At 42.2% G+C, this 22,450-nt stretch overlaps 1 protein-coding gene across 1 annotated transcript; it reads left to right on the top strand.

Moving 5' to 3' along the window:
- The first annotated feature begins 4,769 nt into the window (after nucleotides 1-4,769).
- On the top strand, nucleotides 4,770-21,432 carry rbpja (recombination signal binding protein for immunoglobulin kappa J region a). Its single transcript, XM_063219202.1, has 11 exons — nucleotides 4,770-4,925; nucleotides 5,870-5,911; nucleotides 6,070-6,165; nucleotides 6,273-6,438; nucleotides 6,541-6,715; nucleotides 8,023-8,160; nucleotides 13,573-13,685; nucleotides 17,257-17,397; nucleotides 19,086-19,241; nucleotides 19,739-19,842; nucleotides 21,039-21,432. The coding sequence occupies exons 1-11, from the start codon at nucleotides 4,906-4,908 to the stop codon at nucleotides 21,331-21,333; spliced, it is 1,446 nt and encodes a 481-aa protein (XP_063075272.1). The 5' UTR covers nucleotides 4,770-4,905; the 3' UTR covers nucleotides 21,334-21,432.
- Nucleotides 21,433-22,450: the final 1,018 nt, after the last annotated feature.

Below are 22,450 nucleotides of genomic sequence, written 5' to 3'. Positions count from 1 at the left end.
AAAACAGTAATCAGGGTGCAGTGTTTTCAAAAACCTTCATCCTTGATAAAGTTTTCCTGACTGACCACTGCACCATGTATCACTGAAGGCTTGTGCAAAAGGACCTGAACTCTTAACATTTGACAAACTCTTGGTAATATGAATATGAATGTTATGTAGTTGCAATTAGTGAATAGGTGTGTTGATAGGCCCATGCTGCACCTTTGACCAGATAGTGAAATTATTATGAATCCATTGATAATTTATTAAACATTATTAATTATTGTTATTATAACAGTCTGGGACAGTCTGGGGTATATTTTGGCAAAGTTGTAAAATATACGTATTTCCACATTAAGTAGTTGATGAGAAACTGTGTTTATGTGAAAGTGCATTTGTGGAGGGCACGTCATTTATTTTGGTAAGGCTATACCGCACCCCTACTGTTACACCTACTAAGTGCACTAGGTGGTGCTACATAACAAAGGAACATTTATGGGAGGTTCGACACACCTTCTTGGCACTAAGCATAAAAAATGTTGAGATACCAGGGCAAGAACTAATATCAGTGAGTGCACCCACTTTGGTGGTTCAGCTGATTAATGTAGATAGATAATATATTATAATATAATATAGAATTATTATAATAGATTTATAATATTATAGAGCTCTGTGTGATCTGTCCATATTTTTAAAAACTGCAGTTTTAGAGAGACTTTGATTAGAGAAATTAATAATATACTGTAGCATCCAAACACAGGCTATGATTCTCTGTAGGCCTATCTGATCATGTTATTTATTGTTTTTACTGTTCTTTTCACTGTTTTTACGGTTTTTAATTTCCTAGACAAGAGTCTTATTTTACTAGGTATCTAGTTACTTCTTATCATGTATTCTATATTCCTTTTATCATATATATTACTATTATAATAATCTACTCTTATTAAGAACCCCTGTCACTTCATGTGACACCATGTCTCTTTGATAGGATGCACTAGGTGACTTTTGGTATTGTCCATAATATGTTCATTGTGGGTTGCATGTGTCAAATGTTTTGTATGAGTGAAGCTCACTTTACTGCAAATCAAATCTACCCTTGGGTACCAATAAAGTAATCTAATCTAATCTAATATTTGCCTGATTATCATTATCATTATCATTTTCAAATCTCGTACCGGGATATTGGTCTGACCAAGATGGTTACGAGTAACATTTCCCAAACCGCCTGGTTAACCTCCCTTGGTTTGATACTAGTCGAGGCCAGAAAAGGCTGTGCCGAAGTTTAAACCAAACATTTTCTTAGTCCCAATAGGATGTCTCCGTTTGAACCATGTCACTGTCTCGAACACGCCTCTACCAAGGGACGTTGGAGCTGCTCAAAGTTGATTGCTTACAGACAAAGTGGGTGGAGTTACCGATGTCTCCGAAGATCAGAAACAATATTTGTATTGCTCCTGGCCTGACTAGAAGCAACACAGTGTTGCGTCAGTTGGAGGGTGTGGCCTGGCTATAAGAGAGCAGAGTACAGTAGAGAAGAGACTTAAGAGTATGAAGACAATACACTGACAAAGCAGAATATGGTACCTCACAATGAAAATCAGGACTAAGCTTCTATTGATTTGGTTCAGTGGCAACCCTTGACCTCTATATTGTTGAGGTGGTACAAGCAAAGGACGTTAGGCCTGGTAAATGTTATGACTAGTTCGCAGAACGCTGAGAGGCAAGATCTTTTTTTATTATTGTTGTCAATTATAATAATCTTTGTTTTGTTCCAACTCCACTGTAAGACATTCTTGCTCAAATAATTAATTTGGGTCGATTGGAGCTGATTGCACATACTGTAGGGCAATTTTCTTCTTGGAGCAGGCGTCACTCTTAATTATTTCAGTCTCTGAGGGTGCTGGCCCAAATTTAAATTTTTTTGCGCAATAAAAAACACTACTATGCAAGGTGCGGCCTCCTTCTTGAGACATACTGTAGGGCCCAAAATTTGCTGCTACGCCCCTGCACCCAGGGAATGGGTTTGAGTCCCGGTGAGGCAAGTCTACACCGCTGCTTAGCTAGGGTGCATTTAGACAGCAGCCTTGTACGAAACTGTAAGTGTTTTGGAAGAGATGTGGAAGTAAAAACAAGAGAGTGAGGAGGAGGCTTTGGTATGTCAGTATTGGCACGACTTTGTTTAGTGTCAGACAGAGTTGCCCCAGCCGGACAACAAAGTCCCGATAGCTGCTGGCCTTGGCCATGGCGGACGATAAGGAGTTATGTCTTTTTTGTCTCAAAGACTTTGGTGGCAGAATTTTTTGCATAGGTGTTGTTATGACTGTCTATGCTTTTATTGTGACTCGCACAGTTCCTTCTTTCTGCACTATTTGTTATTTGTTTAGGTTTCATTCCTATTGTTTTTCAACAGTTTCACTCAGTGGTCTACTGAGACCTACAGTGGGAGGATGCCAAGGTCGTGGGGCAAATGTATACAGTAAAAATATTTAATTTAAGACTATTCCTTTTCCAGTTGAAGCTCAGTATCATATGCATTTTCTATCAAACAGGTTAAAACTGTTTCTAAATGTTTTTTTCAAGTCAAATGAAAAAATGTTGCCAAGTTGTTCCTGCTTGGAGTTGACTGCTGATAATAATTGCAATTGCAGCCCATTTAGGATACAAAAAGGAATTCCTGAAATACTCATGGCCAAAATGTTGCGCTTGCACTACAACGCAGCTTATTTTTCCTCGTTCGTCTTCTGTATCCAACACAGTTTCACAGGACCTTTTGTCTGATCTTTCTCGCCCAACCAGGGTTTTTAGGGGTCATTAGTTGGAGGGAAAATGTGAAAGTTATAACTATTCAGCAGGGATCAAGCACTAGGCCTACTAAGGTATAATGATGGTAGGTCATTAGTATCCTAGTTTGTACATACATTGTTCATATCCTGTGCTTTCATTGAAAGCAGAAAACCGCAAACATGTTGTTGTAATGACCACCACCCATGCAAGTAAACGAAGGACGTTTTTAATTTGAAATGTATTGGCCAGTAGGTCTAATTGTTAAACAACAGTTCATCGATCAATATGGAAAACAACAACTGCAATGTATAGCCCTACCTGTATGGCTTGGAGGTGTTGTGCCATATCCTGGTTAAATTTAATCATGGCACAGGTTCAGCGCTGAGTAGCCTATCTGTTCTCCAATATAATGCATAGGTTCTGCAGCATTATGAGGCAATTTCCTAATCACGGCACACCTGATGATTCACATGGTTCACATAATTTGAGTTCACTGTTCACATTTTAATCTCTGTTTTTGTCATTGTGTTTTTTTTAAAACATAAAACTAAGTTACATCTGAATCCATAACATAGACTGTCTGAATTAGTAAGTGTTATTTGTTTCAATTAATTGCAATACGACACACCACATGAGGCCTATGTATTGACAGGAATGGTTACAGACCCTAAGTAAACAAACAAACAAACAAACAAACAAACAAACAAATAATTGTTACATATGGGCTAGGCCCCAATTTTGTATTGAAATGATTCAAAAGAATTTGCATGTAATGACTAGTCTATTTTAAATTATTCTGGAAACTGATTTTGCGGTGTGATATGTCCTTGGAGAGTTATAGGGCTCCCTTTTCCAAACAAGTTTGAGGGCCCCTGGACTAGACTGCATGTGGTGAAATAAGAATTAAATCAATAAATAAAAAAGGCCAAGGCCTAATAGGCTTCTTTTGGGATGTCACATAGGGCAACACTTTGCTATAACCCCAGCTGTTAGCATAGATAAAACAAACAACATTATTTGGAATAAGTAGGCCTTTGTTCCACACAGACAGACAGACGGAGAGAGAGAGAGAGAGAGAGAGAGAGAGAGAGAGAGAGAGAGAGAGAGAGAGAGAGAGAGCGCACAGCAAGCAGTGCATGAAAGGGTTAAGTGAGCTAGGGTCAGTTTTCAAAGTGAATAGAGCTCTTCAGCGTTGACGTCAACTTGTATGCGGCGTTTGGACTACCGGTTCCCTGGCGATTTTTTACATTGCAAAACGCCATAGAGATTCAGGTTTGGCAAAAATATAAGTTGCACGGCAACAACGAACATTAGCGTGTCCCCGCATCCCTTTCTCATTAGTGGAACGGATCGTATCATCATGTTGGTGTATTCACATGTTAAATCATGACGATTATAATTCAATATTGCTAACCCCTTTCTGATCATTAAAACTTCCGAACTACATACTTTCCTTTGGTTGCCATGGGTACAACCTTCCGCACGTACATGCCGTTAGATACTGGCGCCGTTTCTGTAGTCGCCAAAAGCTTCCGGGTTTAGCATATGGACGCAACATCGTATTTATGTCGAAGTTTGACACAAAATGATCAACCATGTCATACCTACAGCCTATTTTTAACACCGTCGACAGTTTGCGGGGGTTCGCTAAGCGCGTGCTTGCACTCGGAGCTTATTTGAAATTTACACCTATTCATTCCCAATGGAGGCCGGAAGCCGATAGGAACCAGGACGTCCTTAAATGCTAACATGAAAGACTACAATCTACTACATGCTTCCGCTTCCGCTGAAGAACTCTATAACAACGTAATATAGTGTGCTTTGCATTATTATATTATTATTGTAAGAAAACGCTATTTGCTAGGTGGTTTGCGCATCAATGGACAATGCTTTATTTTTCAGTCTCGCGATGGGATAGTGAAGAATTCCATGATTGCCTATTGTGAGAGTTTTTCTTCTCCTGCGTTTTACTAACTTTCCCACGCTAGTCTGCCCCTTATGTCGGACTACCTCCCCCTCAAGCCCACATCTAGGGTCGCCTACTCTCACTTGACGGTCTCTGCTAGGCCTACCCTGTCGAACTGTTGGCTTTTTGAGAGGAGATTCTCGCGATTGTTGAACTTTTCGGAGAGTTAATGGAAGATGGCGCCTGTTGTGACAGGGTAAGTACTGAAATTCAAAGCGAAGTGGAATTAAAGTGTTGATACTAATAAAACTGACTGTAGAGTGGTTGCGTCTTATTTAGCAGTGCATACAACACCGTGCGTTCTGCGAGCGTGCTGTTTTTTGCGAGTAGTTTTAGGGGAAAATGTTTCTGTGCGACCGATTTTTACTACAAACAACAATGAACTACTCCATGAATAAATCCGTGCAAGTTTGTTAGCTAGCATGCTGAATCGTTAGCTCACAAATACCTTATCGGGCAGCATGCTAGCTGACCTGGCAAATAGTTGTTTTCGAGTAAATTTCCCGACTTTGTTGTAATCCCCAAATGTTCGTAGCCCCTTTGCGAGTGCTCCAAATCAACTCCCGAGACCGTCGCTTCGATGGGCAGAAATTGGAAAAGGTTGCATGTTGTTAATTTGTTCCATTTGTAAGTGACAGGACCGGGCTAAGTAGCAGATAAAGTTATTTAAAGAAAGTTAATGGAGAACGATGAAAAAGTATGTAGCAGCTTTAAAGTATGGTGCTGAATTTGTGAACTCTCACTGGCTACCAAGATTAGCGAATTACTTGACCACCGCCAAGCTATGGCACTTTACCTACCTTCTAAATTGTGTTTCTATCACACTGCACGGTGTATGTGCGCTGCACGGAAATATGGCTTTGTTTTTAGTTCTAGTAATTGGAATCCCTTCAAAACCGCGTGCATTAAATGTTGACATTATTTCACGTGTCGAAGAGAAGGCATCCGATTTAAGACCTGAGTTGACTAATTCTTCACCATCACTTAATTCACTTCACTTATCACTCGAAGTTACCTGCAGCGTTTTTGGTCTGCCAATTTTCCTCCTCTGCCAGATACAGCTTCATGTCAGTTGTTTGGTGCGACTTTTTAATGTGTTGTTGCAAAAATGCGTTGTTAACGTGAAGTGTCAATTTACAGGAAATTTGGGGAGTTAACAACACAGCCAAAACGTCTAACGAGGTAAGAACAGAGCCGTGTTGCTTCATACCATTCCTGTCTGACAGTCCCACTTGTACACCGTGTAATCAAAACAAAACTACAACTCTACATTTTTTTATTTTAATTAAAATATTTTTTTTATTTAATATTTATTTTTTTTAACTTTTTTTCCTGAACAGGGAAGCAATGCGCAATTATTTGAAGGAGCGAGGGGATCAGACGGTGCTCATATTACATGCGAAAGTTGCGCAAAAGTCATATGGAAATGAAAAAAGGTAAGCGTTGGTAAAACACACATCATGCACTCTTTAGTCATGTTTATTATGTATGCGTATGTTGGTGTTTATAACTATTATATAATATTTTCGCATGTACCATGCAGGTTTTTTTGCCCCCCTCCTTGCGTTTACCTGATGGGTTGTGGCTGGAAGAAGAAGAAGGAGCTGATGGAAAGGGAGGGCTGCTCAGATCAAGAGGCCCAGCCATGTGCCTTCATTGGCATTGGCAACAGTGAGCAGGAGATGCAACAACTCAACCTAGACGGGAAGGTAAACAAACGGTCATCTTGAAGAACAGGGCAAAGAGTATACATTGTTGCAAACAGGATACACTGAACTGAAGATCTCTTTTTCTCCCCACCTTCCTCACAGCACTTTTGCGCTGCAAAGACACTGTACATATCGGATTCCGATAAGAGGAAACACTTCATGCTTTCGGTGAAGATGTTCTACGGGAACAGTGCTGACATTGGTGTCTTCCTCAGCAAGAGAATCAAGGTCATCTCCAAGCCATCGAAGAAGAAGCAGTCACTGAAGAATGCAGACTGTAAGCATGTTATCCCTTGATGCTTGTATAATTGTGTAGCGTTGTGTAACGTCTTTGTTGAACAAATTGACTAGAGCTAATGTATGAATCAACAATTGGCAGTGAGTGTCTTAATGGTTTTAAGTGGTGGTGATGAAGTCAACAATCCATTAACCCATTGATGCTGGATGTTGCGTTGCGCAACATTGTCCCTGGCGCCTGGAGCTGTATGACGCAACATTCAGGCTCTTGAGATTTAAGACAATTTAATTAAAAATATTGGTATGTTAAGAGCTGAATCAACACATTCTAATGCAAGATGAGGGTCTTGGCATTTAAATGCAACTTCTGCCATGTTTTATGTGCCTCAGAGGCTGAGGTATTTCATCTTTTATAGGCTGAGTGCAGCCTTTCTTAAAAAGGGCTTAGGCATTCAGCACCCTTTTTTGAAAGTGCTTTAGGCATCAATGGATTAAGATGTGTATTAGTTCAAATTCGATTTTTTTTAAAAACTTGTTCCACCAGAGGGCTGCCTGTCTATCTTTCTCTGTCTGCCCGCTGTATTTTGTGTTGCTGAGTGTGGTGCCAAACACACATCACATGCATCTAGCATTGGCTGGTGGACCATGTTGCTATCTCCGTAACCTGGTCCTCTGGTTGCAATGACCCTGTCTGTCATCAAAGAAGGTGGATCTAACAAGAAGCGTCATTTTGTTTCTTTTCCGGTATTCACTTTATGTCGTGTGAACGCCCCTTTAGGAGACCTTCGGTTAGGAGACCTTTGGTGTCCTGAGGTTGAGAATCAATGAAGTCCCCTTAGCGCTGTAGATGGCGGTAGCGCACGTCTTGCGCAAACACCTCAAAAAGAGAAGAAGAAGTAGGGGACAACGCCCCCTTAGGAGACCCAACTTGAGCACACGGTTTTGCATTGAGTGGGCATGTTTTGCGATATTTTGGTTTGATTCAGTATTTTTGCTGTCATTGTCTGTGTCCTCACCCACAGTGTTTTGAGTTGCCTGTTGATGGCGCCAAACACATATCACCACATGCATCTAGCATTGGGCCAGCCGGGTTGCTATCTCTGATTGCTCTTGTTAATGTTGTAATGTTCTGGGTGTCTTTTGTGTGAAAGATTTTATTACTGGTATTTCATATTATTATTTTTTAGATTACATAAGCCTTATTATGTTGCTATGATGACCACCAAGAACATTTCTGTATGATGCTGGTCTGTCTAATTAGTTTCAGATGAGGGAGAGTATCCCATGAGGGCAGCAGGGCGTAGCTATGTGGTTTCGCGTCTTCATAATCTGCTGCTCCCTTCCCAGTGTGCATTGCTTCCGGGACCAAGGTGGCGTTGTTCAACCGGCTTCGGTCTCAGACGGTCAGCACACGCTACCTGCATGTGGAGGGTGGCAACTTTCACGCCAGTTCGCAGCAGTGGGGGGCCTTCTACATACACCTCTGTGAGTAACATGGCTTTGCTTTCTGTATATACACATACACTATCTTACCAAAAGTGTTCGCTGACCTGCCTTGACTCGCATATGAACTTAAGTAGCCATCCCATTCCTAACCTTTAGGGTTCAATATGATGTTGGTCCACCTTCTGCAGCTATTACAGCTCCTACTGTCCTGGGAAGGCTGTCTACACGGTGTAGGAGTGTGCTTATAGGACATTTTGACGATTCTTCCAAAAGTGCATTGGTGTGGTCACACTCTGATGTTGGTCATGAAGGCCTGGCTCTCAGTCTCTGCTCTAATTCATCTCTAAGGTGCTCTAGCGGGTTCAGGTCAGGACTCTGTGCAGGCCAGTCAAATTCATCCACAGCAGACTCTGCGGTCCATGTCGTTATGAGCCTTGCTTTGTGTTCTAGTCATGTTGGAAGAGGAAGGGCCCCGCTCCTAACTCTTCCCATAAGGTTAGGAGCATGGAATTGTCGAAAATATTTTGCCATCCTAAAGCGTTCAAATTTCCTTTCAATGGAACTAAGGCACCAATGCAAGCCCCACTTCTGAAAAGCACCACAATTCCTCTTTCACCAAATTTCACACTCGACACAATGCAGTACGAAATATAATGTTCCGCTGGCAACCTACAAACCCAGACTCGTCCATCAGATTGCCAGACGGAAAAGCATCACTCTAGAGAACGCATCTCCACTGCTCTAGAATCCGTGGCGGCAAGCTTTAAACCACAGCATCCAAGGCTTTGCCTTGCACTTGTTGATGTATGGCTTGGATGTAGCTGCTTGGCCATGGAAACCCATTCCATGAAGCTCTCTGCGTACTGCACTTGGGCTAATCTGAAGGTCACACGAGATTTGGAGCCCTGTATCAATTAACTGTGCTGAAAGTCTGTGACCTCTTAGCACTATGCACCTCAGCATCCGCTGACCCTTCTCCGTCTGTTTATGTGGCGTGCCGCTTAGCGGCTGAGTTGCTGTTGTTCCCAAACTCTATTTTCTTTTAAGAAAGCTGACAGTTGACAAGAATATTTAGCAGCGAGGAAATTTCATGACTGGATTTGTTGAACAGGTTGCATACTGACCGTTCTACACTTGGGTCATTTCACGTGAAATCAGACACTTTGGGACCCGACCGATCCGGATTTCAATCATACTTGGTGTGCCTTTTTAGTAGCAAGGTAGCACCCCAGAACTGCATTGGTTTGAATCTGACACTAATATTAAGGGAGAAACAGACTAGGAAAGGTTCACATGTGAGGGTAGGACACTATACATTCAGCCTTGAATATATCAGTCAGTGTTAGTCACAAAAAGATGCCTGTGGTGTTGTTTGAAAGCTCTTTTCTGGCTCTACATATTACACAATCAGCTTGGAATACAACAACTTTCAGAATATGAATTATGATAAATTGAAAAATTTCATACAAAGGAATGTGTTACATTTTCAAGCATCAAAGGGTATGTTGTAGCTGTATATGATGGCAACTGGTGGCTAGCATGTGTTGAGGAATGTATGCCGAGCACTGGAGAGGTGAAACTGAACTTCCTGCATCCTCATGGACCATCTCCATCCTTCACTTTTCCCTTCAGACCAGATAGACTTGTCATGGATCATCAATATGTGCTTCTGGTAGTGGAACCTGTAACTGCAATGGGACGTACTTATACATTATCTACAAAAGACACAGCTGCTGCTTCAAATGCACTGATAGAGTACAAAATGAGAGTGTAGCCATTGATTATCTCTTTAAAGTACGGCAAAGGGAGGATGGCACAGGTACACAGAGAAGGAATGTTCAAACATTCACATATCATCATTTGGTGTGTATAAATGGACATCTGCCTTAGTTTCTGAAACCTGGGACCATGGACACTGACCATTTTTGTTTTGTTTTTGTTTTGTCATGTGATGCTACTATGGTATTACCATATTATTAGTAAGTGGTCAGTATGATGCCATATTTGTGAGTCTAATTCTCTCTGAAATGAATAAAGAACCAAACACCAGCATTTGAGGTGTTGCTAATGACATTGCCGGCTACGTTTGGACAAGGAACTGGCCATTTTAAAATATAGCTTTTTTAGACATTCAATTTTTAATTTTTCAATTTATCATAATTCATATTCTGGGAGTTGTTGTATTCCAAGCTGATAGTGTAATATGTAGAGCCAGAAAAGAGCTTTCAAACAACACCACAGGCATCTTTTTGTGACTAACACTGACTGATATATTCAAGGCTGAATGTATAGTGTCCTACCCTCCCATGTGAACCTTTCCTAGTCTGTTTCTCCCTTAATATTAGTGTCAGATTCAAACCAATGCAGTTCTGGGGTTCTACCTTGCTACTAAAAAGGCACACCAAGTATGATTGAAATCCGGGTCGGTCGGGTCCCAAAGTGTCTGATTTCACGTGAAATGACCCACTGGAATTAACTGAGCCCCTGAGAGCATCCCATTCTTTCAGATAAGTTAATTAAAACAGTCTGCCAGCCTAGCTGCTTGAGTTAAAGCACCTTTGGCCAGGCCAAGTGATTAGGACACCTGATTCTGATCATTTGGATGGGTGAGCGAATACTTTTGGTAATATAGTGTATGTAGACCACTGTATAGACATGCAGTGTTTCATTTAACTCAGACTGCACAATACATTTATAATGGAAATCATAATGTGAGAAGCCAATAAGAAAGTGACAAATACTATTAAGTGTGCAGCCTAGAGTTATCGCAGTGGAAAATCTTTTGTCATTTGATGCACATATGTATGTTACTGTGTGACCGGGTGAAACTTTGCCTTTAGCAGTAATACCTTATGTAATGCATACCAACTACTGTATATAAATCAATACATCAGGCAGATAGTTAGAACATGCTGGCAGCAAATGAAATCTATGTAATGGGTCATTTCACGTGAAATCAGACGCTTTGGGACCCGACCGATCCGGATTTCAATCATACTTGGTGTGCCTTTTTAGTAGCAAGGTAGCACCCCAGAACTGCATTGGTTTGAATCTGACACTAATATTAAGGGAGAAACAGACTAGGAAAGGTTCACATTTTAGGGTAGGACACTATACATTCAGCCTTGAATATATCAGTCAGTGTTAGTCACAAAAAGATGCCTGTGGTATTGTTTGAAAGCTCTTTTCTGGCTCTACATATTACACAATCAGCTTGGAATACAACAGCTCTCAGAATATGAATTATGATAAATTGAAAAATTAAAAATTGAATATCTAAAAAAACTATATTTTAAAATGGCCAGTTCCTTGTCCAAACGTAACCGGCAATATCATTAGCAACACCTCAAATGCTGATGTTCGGTTCTTTATTCATTTCAGAGAAAATTTGACTCACAAATATGGCATCATACAGACCACTTACTAATAATATGGTAATACCATAGTAGCATCACATGAAAAAACAAAAACAAAACAAAAATGGTCAGTTTCCATGGTCCCAGGTTTCAGAAACTAAGGCAGATGTCAATTTATACACACCAAATGATGATATGTGAATGTTTGAACATTCCTTCTCTGTGTACCTGTGTCATCTTCCCTTTACCGTACTTTAAAGAGATAATCAATGGCTACACTCTCATTTTGTACTCTACCAGTGCATTTGAAGCAGCAGCTGTGTCTTTTGTAGATAATGTATATGTACGTCCTGTTGCAGTTACAGGTTCCACTACCAGAAGCACATCCTGATGATCCATGACAAGTCTATCTGGTCTGAAGGGAAAAGTGAAGGACGGAGATGGTCCATGAGGATGCAGGAAGTTCAGTTTCACCTCTCCAGTGCTCGGCATACATTCCTCAACACATACTGGCCACCAGTTGCCATCATATACAGCTACAACATACCCTTTGATGCTTGAAAATGTAACACATTCCTTTACTGAGCTCACTCTTTCAACTCTGCCTTCTCTGAATGCTGAAAATGGCCTAACTTCCACTGTGTCCATTGACAATGGGCAGAAGCTGTGTAGTTTTTGAGTAGTTCTTGCAGATTCAAACCTCTTCAACAGGTTCTCAGCTTCATGATGGTGCATCTCTCTCAAGAACATCCATTGCCAGTTTGCCACAACAGAGATGTACCATCATGAAGCTGAGAACCTGATGAAAAGGTTTGAATCTGCAAGAACTATTCCAGGTACTCAAAAACTACACAGCTTCTGCCCATTGTCAATGGACACAGTGGAAGTTTTCAGCATTCAGAGAAGGCAGAGTTGAAAGAGTGAGCTCAGTAAAGGAATGTGTTACATTTTCAAGCATCAAAGGGTATGTTGTAGCTGTATGATGGCAACTGGCTAGCATGTGTTGAGGAATGTATGCCGAGCACTGGAGAGGTGAAACTGAACTTCCTGCATCCTCATGGACCATCTCCATCCTTCACTTTTCCCTTCAGACCAGATAGACTTGTCATGGATCATCAGGATGTGCTTCTGGTAGTGGAACCTGTAACTGCAACGGGACGTACTTATACATTATCTACAAAAGACACAGTTGCTGCTTCAAATGCACTGGTAGAGTACAAAATGAGAGTGTAGCCATTGATTATCTCTTTAAAGTACGGTAAAGGGAAGATGACACAGGTACACAGAGAAGGAATTTTCAAACATTCACATATCATCATTTGGTGTGTATAAATGGACATCTGCCTTAGTTTCTGAAACCTGGTACCATGGAAACTGACCATTTTTGTTTTGTTTTTGTTTTGTCATGTGATGCTACTATGGTATTACCATATTATTAGTAAGTGGTCTGTATGATGCCATATTTGTGAGTCAAATTCTCTCTGAAATGAATAAAGAACCGAACACCAGCATTTGAGGTGTTGCTAATGACATTGCCGGCTACGTTTGGACAAGGAACTGGCCATTTTAAAATTTAGTTTTTTTAGATATTCAATTTTTAATTTTTCAATTTATCATAATTCATATTCTGAGAGTTGTTGTATTCCAAGCTGATTGTGTAATATGTAGAGCCAGAAAAGAGCTTTCAAATAACACCACAGGCATCTTTTTGTGACTAACACTGACTGATATATTCAAGGCTGAATGTATAGTGTCCTACCCTCACATGTGAACCTTTCCTAGTGTGTTTCTCCCTAAATATTAGTGTCAGATTCAAACCAATGCAGTTCTGGGGTGCTACCTTGCTACTAAAAAGGCACACCAAGTATGATTGAAATCCGGGTCGGTCGGGTCCCAAAGTGTCTGATTTCACGTGAAATGACCCTAATGTTAATATTCTCTTTAGGTAAGTTAAGTTTTGTAGAGACATGCATACCTTGAATGAATATGAAATTGAACACCTTGAATGAATACAAAATATGTCTGCCTCAACGTCTGTTTGGCTTTAGTGTGCTATTTTGCGGTATTGATTTTATTCATCTATTCTCCTGTGCAGTGGATGATGAAGAGTCAGAAGGAGAGGAGTTTACTGTGAGGGACGGCTACATCCACTATGGTCAGACTGTGAAACTAGTGTGCTCAGTTACTGGCATGGCTTTGCCTCGGCTGGTGAGTCTCCCTATTCCTTTTTATTTGCAGGTTTCTTTTCTGAAGGAGGAGGTTGGAATGTTGCTGAATCATAGACAAGGATCCATGTTTGCTAAAAATAACTGTGAGCTGTTGAAATAATTTAGACAGACTTCTTTGCTTTTGCATTGTCTCTTAGCACCGGTGTTCAATTTTCTGATCGGCTGAAACTGTGGAAATTAAACTCATGAAACTGGCCCAATTTTTAAGTCTCCCTCATACCAAACTTGTGGCTCTGACTTGTGGCGCTACACCAAAGAGCCTAGCTTGTTAGTATGATCGAGCTCAACTTCTTGAATAGCATGAACAGGTTAACTGAAAATGTTCCGACAACCATGTCTGCTACACTAATTGACTCTCAAATCAGTAATTAAAAAAATAGAAAAATAACACTAATATGGGCATTTTTAAAAACACAATTAAGTATGACTACAGGTAACGTGTCAGCAAATTGTCAGAATGTTTGCGCGGGGACGCACACCTTGAAAGCCCTGTTGAAGGCAACAGCTTTTCAAGGTATCATAATTTTTAGTTTGTAGAGGAAGAGCTTTTTGTCAGAAAGTAGTGTAGCGGACCGCCCCTCTGTCTCATCCAATCAGGGGACTGCGCTACCTTTTCCTAACTACACTTCCCAGCGAACACCATGGCACTCCGAGTCATGCAGGGAGTGGCCACTTCATAAATAGCCCAAGTTCAAGAGCAATGGCGGGTGACACTGTTCTGCAATTACAGCGCGTCGCCAAGTGTGATGGGGTGACCATCACTAGGGTTGTGGGTGTGTTCTGACTGTCACGCCAATGAGCCTGGCTCTTTGGTGTAGTGGTCAGTGCCCCAGTTTACTACCCCAGAAGGTCCGGGTTCGAGTCCCGGCTGGGCAACTCTACTCCCTTTCGCTACAAATGGTGTCAGAAGTGGGATGGCTGCCGTGAGGCCATCGGAAGTGTACCCATGGTGTGAGCAGTAATTTCATGTGAGGAACCCCCTGGATTGGTGACCCCGGTGTGAGGTACCCCAGTGATGGGTGAAGTATTGATGATGGGGCACACTGGATGGGAGAAGCATGACGGGCAGTTGCGTGAGGCCGGGACACCATTAGTGTGTGAAGCGCACAGGTGCACTTCCCGAAGGGGGAGGCAGTGTGATGGGGTGACCATCACTAGGGTTGTGGGTGTGTTCTGACTGTCACGCCAATGAGCCTGGCTCTTTGGTGTAGCGATCAGAGCCCCAGTTTACTACCCCAGAAGGTCCGGGTTCGAGTCCCGGCCAGGGAACTCTACTCCCCTTCGCTACGAAAGGAACGTTCTGTCAAAATCCACAATACCGTGTGTGAGCAGTGTTATGTTTGTCATTGGTTTTTGTGTCACCCATTCTGGTCTCAGCATGCCCTTGCACTAAATTCATACGTACAGTCAAGAACAGCCGGTCTAGAGCAGAGATGTTTACTAGAGGGAGGGGTGAACTCCGTTGAAGTTAGAAATGCACGTCCTATTTTTTCCATTGCTTATCAATTGATCGTGACAATTACTGATGGGAAGGGTAAACTCCATTGATGTTTTTTCGTTAATGTGTCACTCCCCCGTTCGCTGGTTGGCCGGTTGTCTGGTAGCAAGTCTTGTCTGTTAGCAAGTCTTCCAGAACTCCCGGCTACATGGACATTTTTTTGACTAAAACGCTTACATCTGGCACGGACAGGAGTCACTCACTGAATGTAGCACAGTCACGTGACTTTTTCATAAACAAAACGTGCTCCAACCCCGTGGCTTCACCACTTTACTAAACGCATGCTCCAACGCATCGCTTCATATTTCCCATCACTAGTTGCCGTCGCTAATGTCTTGAACTGCATGGATTCAGTTAACAGTTCGCAGTCCTACATGTGAATGAGTAATCAGCAAAGGCTTTCCTCTGGGCTGATGGCAATGCAGACTTTTTGCAGTGTGCACTGAGCACTTAAAGGCAGAACATCTGCTTCTGCAACCTCTACTGCAGGTACTGGCAGCAAATTCTCAAACTGACATTAGGCACGAGTGACCAGTAGTTCTGGAATTCTGGAATCTGAAGTAGTTTTGGAATTCAGTCAGCTTTTTCGGCAAATGGAAGCCATATTACTGTTTCAGCTGGTAGTAGGGATGCAAATGATCGATTAATTAATTAATTGTTAGTTGATTGACCTTATCGATCGACTTACGATTAATTGATGAACTATGTTTCCACTCTTCACATGCACTTTGTCATGTCATGTCAGTTTTTCTCTTTTTCTTTTGTCAGTCGAGTTGGCGATTATTTGCAATTAATACCTTTTTAGTTAATGAATCGATTTTAAGTTGATTAATTGATCAATTTGTTGACATCCCTAGTTGGTAGCATTAGAGACTAATGGACAAAACGCTAGAAATAAAACAAATTTGTGTGTTCAATTCAGGCAGGGCAAAACATAATGAACTAAACAACCTGAACAGGCAGCCTTTTGTGGTTTAGTGACACGTGAAGGAGGTAGGTCTGCACGCTGCCAAATAAGCTCCAAAAAGTAAACTCTATTTAATTCAATTGCAACGTGTCGATGACCCTGGATCTTCGTCAAGCATATGGGTAACCGGAAGGAGCTGTGACCTGTATCACATGTTTTGGAGCTTATTTGGCAGTGTGCAGACCTACCTCCTTCAACCGTCTTCATACTTTTTTTTTTTAAAGATATTTTTATGGGCTTTTTGGTCCTTTATTTCGGATAGGACATTGAAGGTGCGACAGGAAGCGAGTGTGGAGAGAGACGGGGAAGGGTTGGGAAATGACCCCGTCCGGACTCGAACCGGAGTCCCCATGGGCATGGCCACAGCGCCCCCCCTACCGTCTTGATACTTTTGTCTAGCACCTGCGAGATGTGTTTACGTGCGCACCCAACCCAAAACGCCTGGTTCAGTGACATACTCATTAAACCACTAATTACTATTCTTGCTAGAGGTGCATGCACAGGATGGCAAATCTATGCTCATCCACAAGTTATGCACTGGTTACTCAAATATGTATCAAAATGTGATGTGTATATTTGAGAATATCTAATGCAATGGTTTTCGTAGTATTATGATTAAATTTCCTTTTTGTGATATTTCATGCATAATACTATATGCATATATATGAAGAGTACCACGTGACGTCAGTTGTGTCAACATCAAATGCCCATCTATGCCTGTGCTGGTCAGGGAATTATCTGTGGTATGCCATGTTAAACATTATGTATGGACATGTGCTCAGGAGCATATTCCAAAATGGTGGTTTAACTACTAACCAAGCTCAGTAAATCCCTGACTCTTTAGTTGTAATCAAAGACTTTTATCGTTCAATCAAATGAAAGCCACAGGCCTCTCTTATTGCACAAATGACTGCTTGTCAGAATTAACTAACCGAGGTAAGGGACTAACCATGCTTTCTGGAATACCCCAATGACTGCTTGTCAGAGTTAACTAACCGAGGTAAGGGACTAACCGTGCTTTCTGGAATACCCCAATGACTACTTGTCAGAGTTAACTGACCGTGCTTTCTGGAATTTACCCCTCAGGTCATTCGCAAAGTTGACAAGCAAACAGCCTTGATGGATGCAGATGACCCTGTGTCACAGCTGCACAAGTGTGCGTTCTACCTGAAGGACACGGAGAGGATGTATCTATGTCTTTCCCAGGAGCGCATCATCCAGTTCCAGGTGTGTTGTCTTGTTTCCATGCCCATCTGTCTTATTCAATCCTTTTCGAAACTAATCTGCTACTGTGGCAATAGGCGTAACATCATCTTTATCATTTAATCCTGGGATAAAATGACAGTTTCCAGCAGTGTTCACGCTAGAATTCTTACTGGCCGGACAAGTGGCCGGCTGTATTGCAGAATACCGGACATTTTAAATATCTAACGGACCTTCCCTCATATAGCCAAACACGCACTCCCTAATGCGTCAAAGTGAAGTATATTGGTCTTTTCTGCCAGCAAAACTTAAATTTCACTAACATTTGGCCAGTTGGCTGGTGTTAATTTAGAGCCCTGCTTGTGCGCTCCGGGGAGTAAACGCGCGCTTTCTTTCACACACTCGAGAGCTCGAACTGAAAGAGAGAAAAAAACAGCCAGCCAACGTGCTGTGCGCAGATCCCTAAATTATCAACTCAAACAGTGTGTTTTATCAGCAAACCCGAAGAGGATTTCCCTACTCAAATTGGGTAACGAGGTGATGCCTGTAATAGTGCAGTAATGGTATCGATGCTACTGAAATTTGAACTGTATTGCGTTGTGTTCCTGCGCTCTCGAAAGTAATGGAATTGACACGTTCCGTACGATGCTCTATATATGGGCTACACGTTTTGGCCGGTGATGAAAACAGTTATAAAGCCCTGCATGCACTTTCACTGGGACTTCTCGCGAGTCCATCGTTCTCTGGAATGTTTAACTTGACCCTCTGTAGCCTACTTGGAGATCCACCACCATTTTTCAGCAGAGGTAAAAGTGAAAGTGATTCGATGCGATGCTGCGCATGCCATTGAGTCCCAAACCGTTAGGCTTGACTTCGCAACTGGGCATGAAACGGTTTCGCAAATGCAATGCCCTTTGTTGTGTTCACTGATATATTGGTAAAAATAGCCTACAACAAAACAGAATCGTTCCTCGACAGCACAGCAGCCAGCGTGAGTCAAGTGATTATAAGCATAACGTGATTGGGGACAACGACGGTGGGGACGAGAGCGCAAGCAATAGGCCTATTGCGTGCTGTTTATGACAAGTTCAGTTACATAGGATATTCACAAATATTTTCAGCTTTGTTCAGTTTCATATTAGGCCTACTGGTGTTTTGTAACTTTAAGTAGGCCTATTTAAAATGAGCTAATATTATTTACTGACTGATTGCAGTCATTTTTGTCTGACATTTTGTCCGGCCACATTTTATTTTGCCGGTCATTCATGCATGCAAACGGCCAATGTCCGGCCACAGCCGGCTAACGTGAACCCTGGTTTCCAGCCCTCAGATGATGTGTCTACCCTGTCCCTGACCTCCAAATGTCAGCCGTGAGGATCAGATCTTTGTTAATCAGATCACAGTTTTATGTCGAATCAACAGTAGGCTGTTGTGGTCATGGGTTTTCACCTACATGCCAAAAACTGCACTGCTTTGTGCTGAAAAGCCTAAGCAGTGCAAGAGCAGGGCAGCTTTTTTGTTGTAACCTCAGAAAATGTTGTTCTTTTATATTTCATTCACTTCCTATCAAGCTTCTGACGTTTTAGTCATTCATAATTCTGTACTTACAGAGAACATGCCACTATGTTGAGTAATTTGTATGCCAGTGTCTAAAGCCAAAAGGTACTGTATATGCTAAGTTCTGTACTTACAAGTCTACATGATGTTCCTAGGCAACGCCTTGCCCCAAAGAGGCAAACAAAGAGATGATCAATGACGGAGCATCGTGGACAATCATCAGCACAGACAAAGCAGAGTACACCTTCTATGAAGGCATGGGCCCTGTGCCCACATCAGTGACACCGGTACCGGTGGTGGAGAGTTTGCAGGTAGGTTTTGCCCCATGGTTTGGCTAACGCAGCATTGGCATTCTTCCTCTGTCTCTACTGTAGACAAGCTTTTTTACATGTGAAATAAGGAGATAAAAAGAGAGAAGTCCGCTACAACCAGGATTTTTTGCTCCCACTTATTTTTTGTTTTTTATTTTTTTTTTTTCCGTGACGACGTAGAAACCGAAACGTCAAGGAAAAAGAACAAAATAAGTGGAGGCAAAAAATCGTGGTTGTAGCAGTTGTATCTGGCTATTTGTTGGTCCTGCTCCCAGGTCAGACGTTGGATGTGCGAGCTTTTACCCTCAACTTGAACATGTGAAATATTGAACGTGCATATATGAAGTACTTTGTACAATGTCACTGTTTGAGATGCATCCTTCAACACAGGGAATCAGGTTTTTTTTTCATAATCCTGAACTAGCAGTGTGTTTGTGTTTGTGTGAGCGTGTTTGCCATGTCAGGTGCAAAAAGTAATGCAAAGTGTTCTCTTGCAGTTGAATGGAGGTGGAGACGTTGCCATGTTAGAACTAACGGGTCAAAACTTCACCCCACACCTCCGCGTCTGGTTTGGGGATGTAGAGGCTGACACCATGTACAGGTGAGCTGCTGACTACATTGGCCAGCAGAGGGCAGTGTTTGATCAACACTTGTCCTATGGGAAACGCATTTCTGCTTTACTACATTCATTCACACACCCAAAGTAAACTAAACACCCATAAGCCATAATAAACCCACATGAACTAAAACTCATGAAGGTAACAGATCAGCTAAGATTTGGTACACATCCAACAGGAAAGCTTTGGATCATTTGATTTTCATGGATTTTTTTTGTCACACAATGACGTCAGTCTTACAGATAAACCCTAATGCTAAACCTTCATATCTAATACCGATACTCACATTACTTCACCTGCATGAATGTCATACTTTGTAAACTGGGAGGCATAGTTTGGAGGTGGTTAGACAAATGTCTGGTTGATGATGCCAGAGACTTTGTTTTCTCAGAACGTTGAAGTTCATCAACTGTCCTGTTATAGTTACCGACATGGCTTGTGTCCCCTCAAATGAATTCCATCGTTTGTTTGTTTGTTTCCTTTATGATATTTTGCTATGTACAGTCTATCATCAGATTATTGAAAGTTCCAAGAGGCTCACCAGTACAGATGAAGGAGACTACTAATTAAGACAGATGAATGATATCAAAACGTTTTACAGTTTAGTATCTAGATTTGACAAAAGGCTGAATTAAATGGGCTCTTTGTCGTCAAGTGGTGGCCTAGGTGCACTGCTGTTGGGTAAGGTAAGGCAAGGCAAGGCAAGTTTATTTGTAAACCCCCCTTTCCTACAACAAGGCAACCCAATGTGCTTCACAAGTAAAAAGGATGGTCCTTGCATTTAAATAGAAGTTACAAAAGCAATAATAGTATAGACAGGGTACTGTCATCAAAGAGGGTGGAGTAATAAAGAGGCTTCGAAACCCGCCCACCCAATGCAAAAGTGTGTGCTCAAGTTGGGTCTCCTAAGGGGGCGTTGTCCCCTCCTTCTTCTTCTATTTTTGAGGTGTTTGCACGAGAAGTGAGCTACCGCCATCTATAGTGCAAAGGGGACTCCATTAATTCTCAACCTGAGGACTCCGAAGGTCTCCTAACCGAAGGTCTCCTAAAGGGGCGTTCACCCGACAGAAAGTGGATACCAGAAATGAACTAGAATGACTTATCTCTGTCTAGAGTATCTCTGCTGTCATGACTCATGTGTGTGCCTATTATGCATGTGTGTAATGTAATCTATCCGCAGGTGTGGGGAAAGTATCCTGTGCGTGGTGCCCGACATCTCTGCCTTCCGGGAGGGCTGGCGGTGGGTGCGGCAGCCGGTGCAGGTGCCGGTCACGCTCGTGCGTAACGACGGCATCATCTACTCCACGGCGCTCACCTTCACCTACACGCCGGAGCCCGGGCCGCGGCACCACTGCGGCGCCGCTGCTGCCATCCTTAGGGCCTGCATGAGCAGCACCGCAGCCTCACCCTCTTCATCATCGTCATCATCCTCCTCTGCAGCAAGCCTTAGGATGCCCTCCAGTACAGACAGCTAGGCATGCCACCCTGGGCAGCCCTGCAGTGTCTCCTTCTCCTCATCCTCAGCTGTGTGTGCGTGTGCGTGTGCGTGTGCGTGTGCGTGTGCGTGTGCGTGTGTGTGTGTGTGTGTGTGTGTGTGTGTGTGTGTGTGTGTGTGTGTGTGTGTGTGTGTGTGTGTGTGTGTGTGTGTGTCCTAATGCGAGCATGAGAGAGCGGTGAGTATGTGCGTGTGTGTATCTGTGTGTGCCCCCTAGTGGGTGTCATGGACAGCACATTCCCCCCCCCCCCCACACACACACACCCACACACACACACACACACATGTAAGCACACATGCACACAAAAGTGGAAAAACGGAGAGACTTCGGGCTCTGCGTCAAGCAGATCTTTCATGTAACGCCTGAAGACTTACCTGCTTGACGGTGAGAGCTGCAAACAGACTTTGTATTTCTAGTCACAGACCTGGAAATGAAGATGGAAGAAGTGCCCTGAGAACTGTTATCGAAAAACATTTTTTATGGACCAAGCAATAAAATCAAATTGTTATTATTATTGTTATTTTTATTGATATTATATATTTTGTAAGCTTTAGTTAAGGTACATTTTCATCATTTTTTATAACCATTAGTAATACTGTTACTAGTTTCTGTTTTTTTTCCCATTATGGATCTGTTGGCACTCTATGATTTCAGTGGATTTCATAGCAGGGTTCAAGCTGCTTTCATCTAAGTGAGACGGCTTAGTCACTTGGCATTTTGATAGATTTTATTTGTTTTGGTATGCACATTTTTCCTGCACTGGTTTAGATGGAAACCAGCCCGCTGTTAATGTGTGATAATGTGGTAGGGCTGTTGTTCCTGTCCTTCGCTGTGTGTGTGTGTGTGTGTGTGTGTGTGTGTGTCTTGACTCACGAAAGCTTTAACAGTTGTTGTACCTCGGGTAGACAAACTTTTGATTTGTTATGGAACACACACACACACACACACACACACTTGGCTTCCGGTCCTCAGCCCACAGTTATTGGTGCCTTATCTGACTGTGTGGTTACGATTTCCGTGGAGGTAAATTAATTAAATGATCTATCCAGGTGTCAGTACATCAAGACTAAGCTTTATTACTCAGAAACCTGAATCA

The sequence above is a fragment of the Engraulis encrasicolus genome, chromosome 16 (assembly GCF_034702125.1).
Source record: "Engraulis encrasicolus isolate BLACKSEA-1 chromosome 16, IST_EnEncr_1.0, whole genome shotgun sequence".
NCBI classification, from domain to species: Eukaryota; Metazoa; Chordata; class Actinopteri; order Clupeiformes; family Engraulidae; genus Engraulis; species Engraulis encrasicolus.
Note: the sequence above shows the minus strand (reverse complement) of the source record. Positions and strands in the feature narration are given on the sequence as shown.

What these genes read in the sequence shown, in the direction of transcription:
- rbpja (XM_063219202.1), top strand. Translation starts at nt 4,906, where the DNA reads ATGGCGCCTGTTGTGACAGG. An exon ending in CAGCCAAAACGTCTAACGAG is followed by an intron (nt 5,912 to 6,069) that starts GTAAGAACAGAG and finishes TTTCCTGAACAG; the next exon opens with GGAAGCAATGCGCAATTATT. An exon ending in GAGGCTGACACCATGTACAG is followed by an intron (nt 19,843 to 21,038) that starts GTGAGCTGCTGA and finishes ATCTATCCGCAG; the next exon opens with GTGTGGGGAAAGTATCCTGT.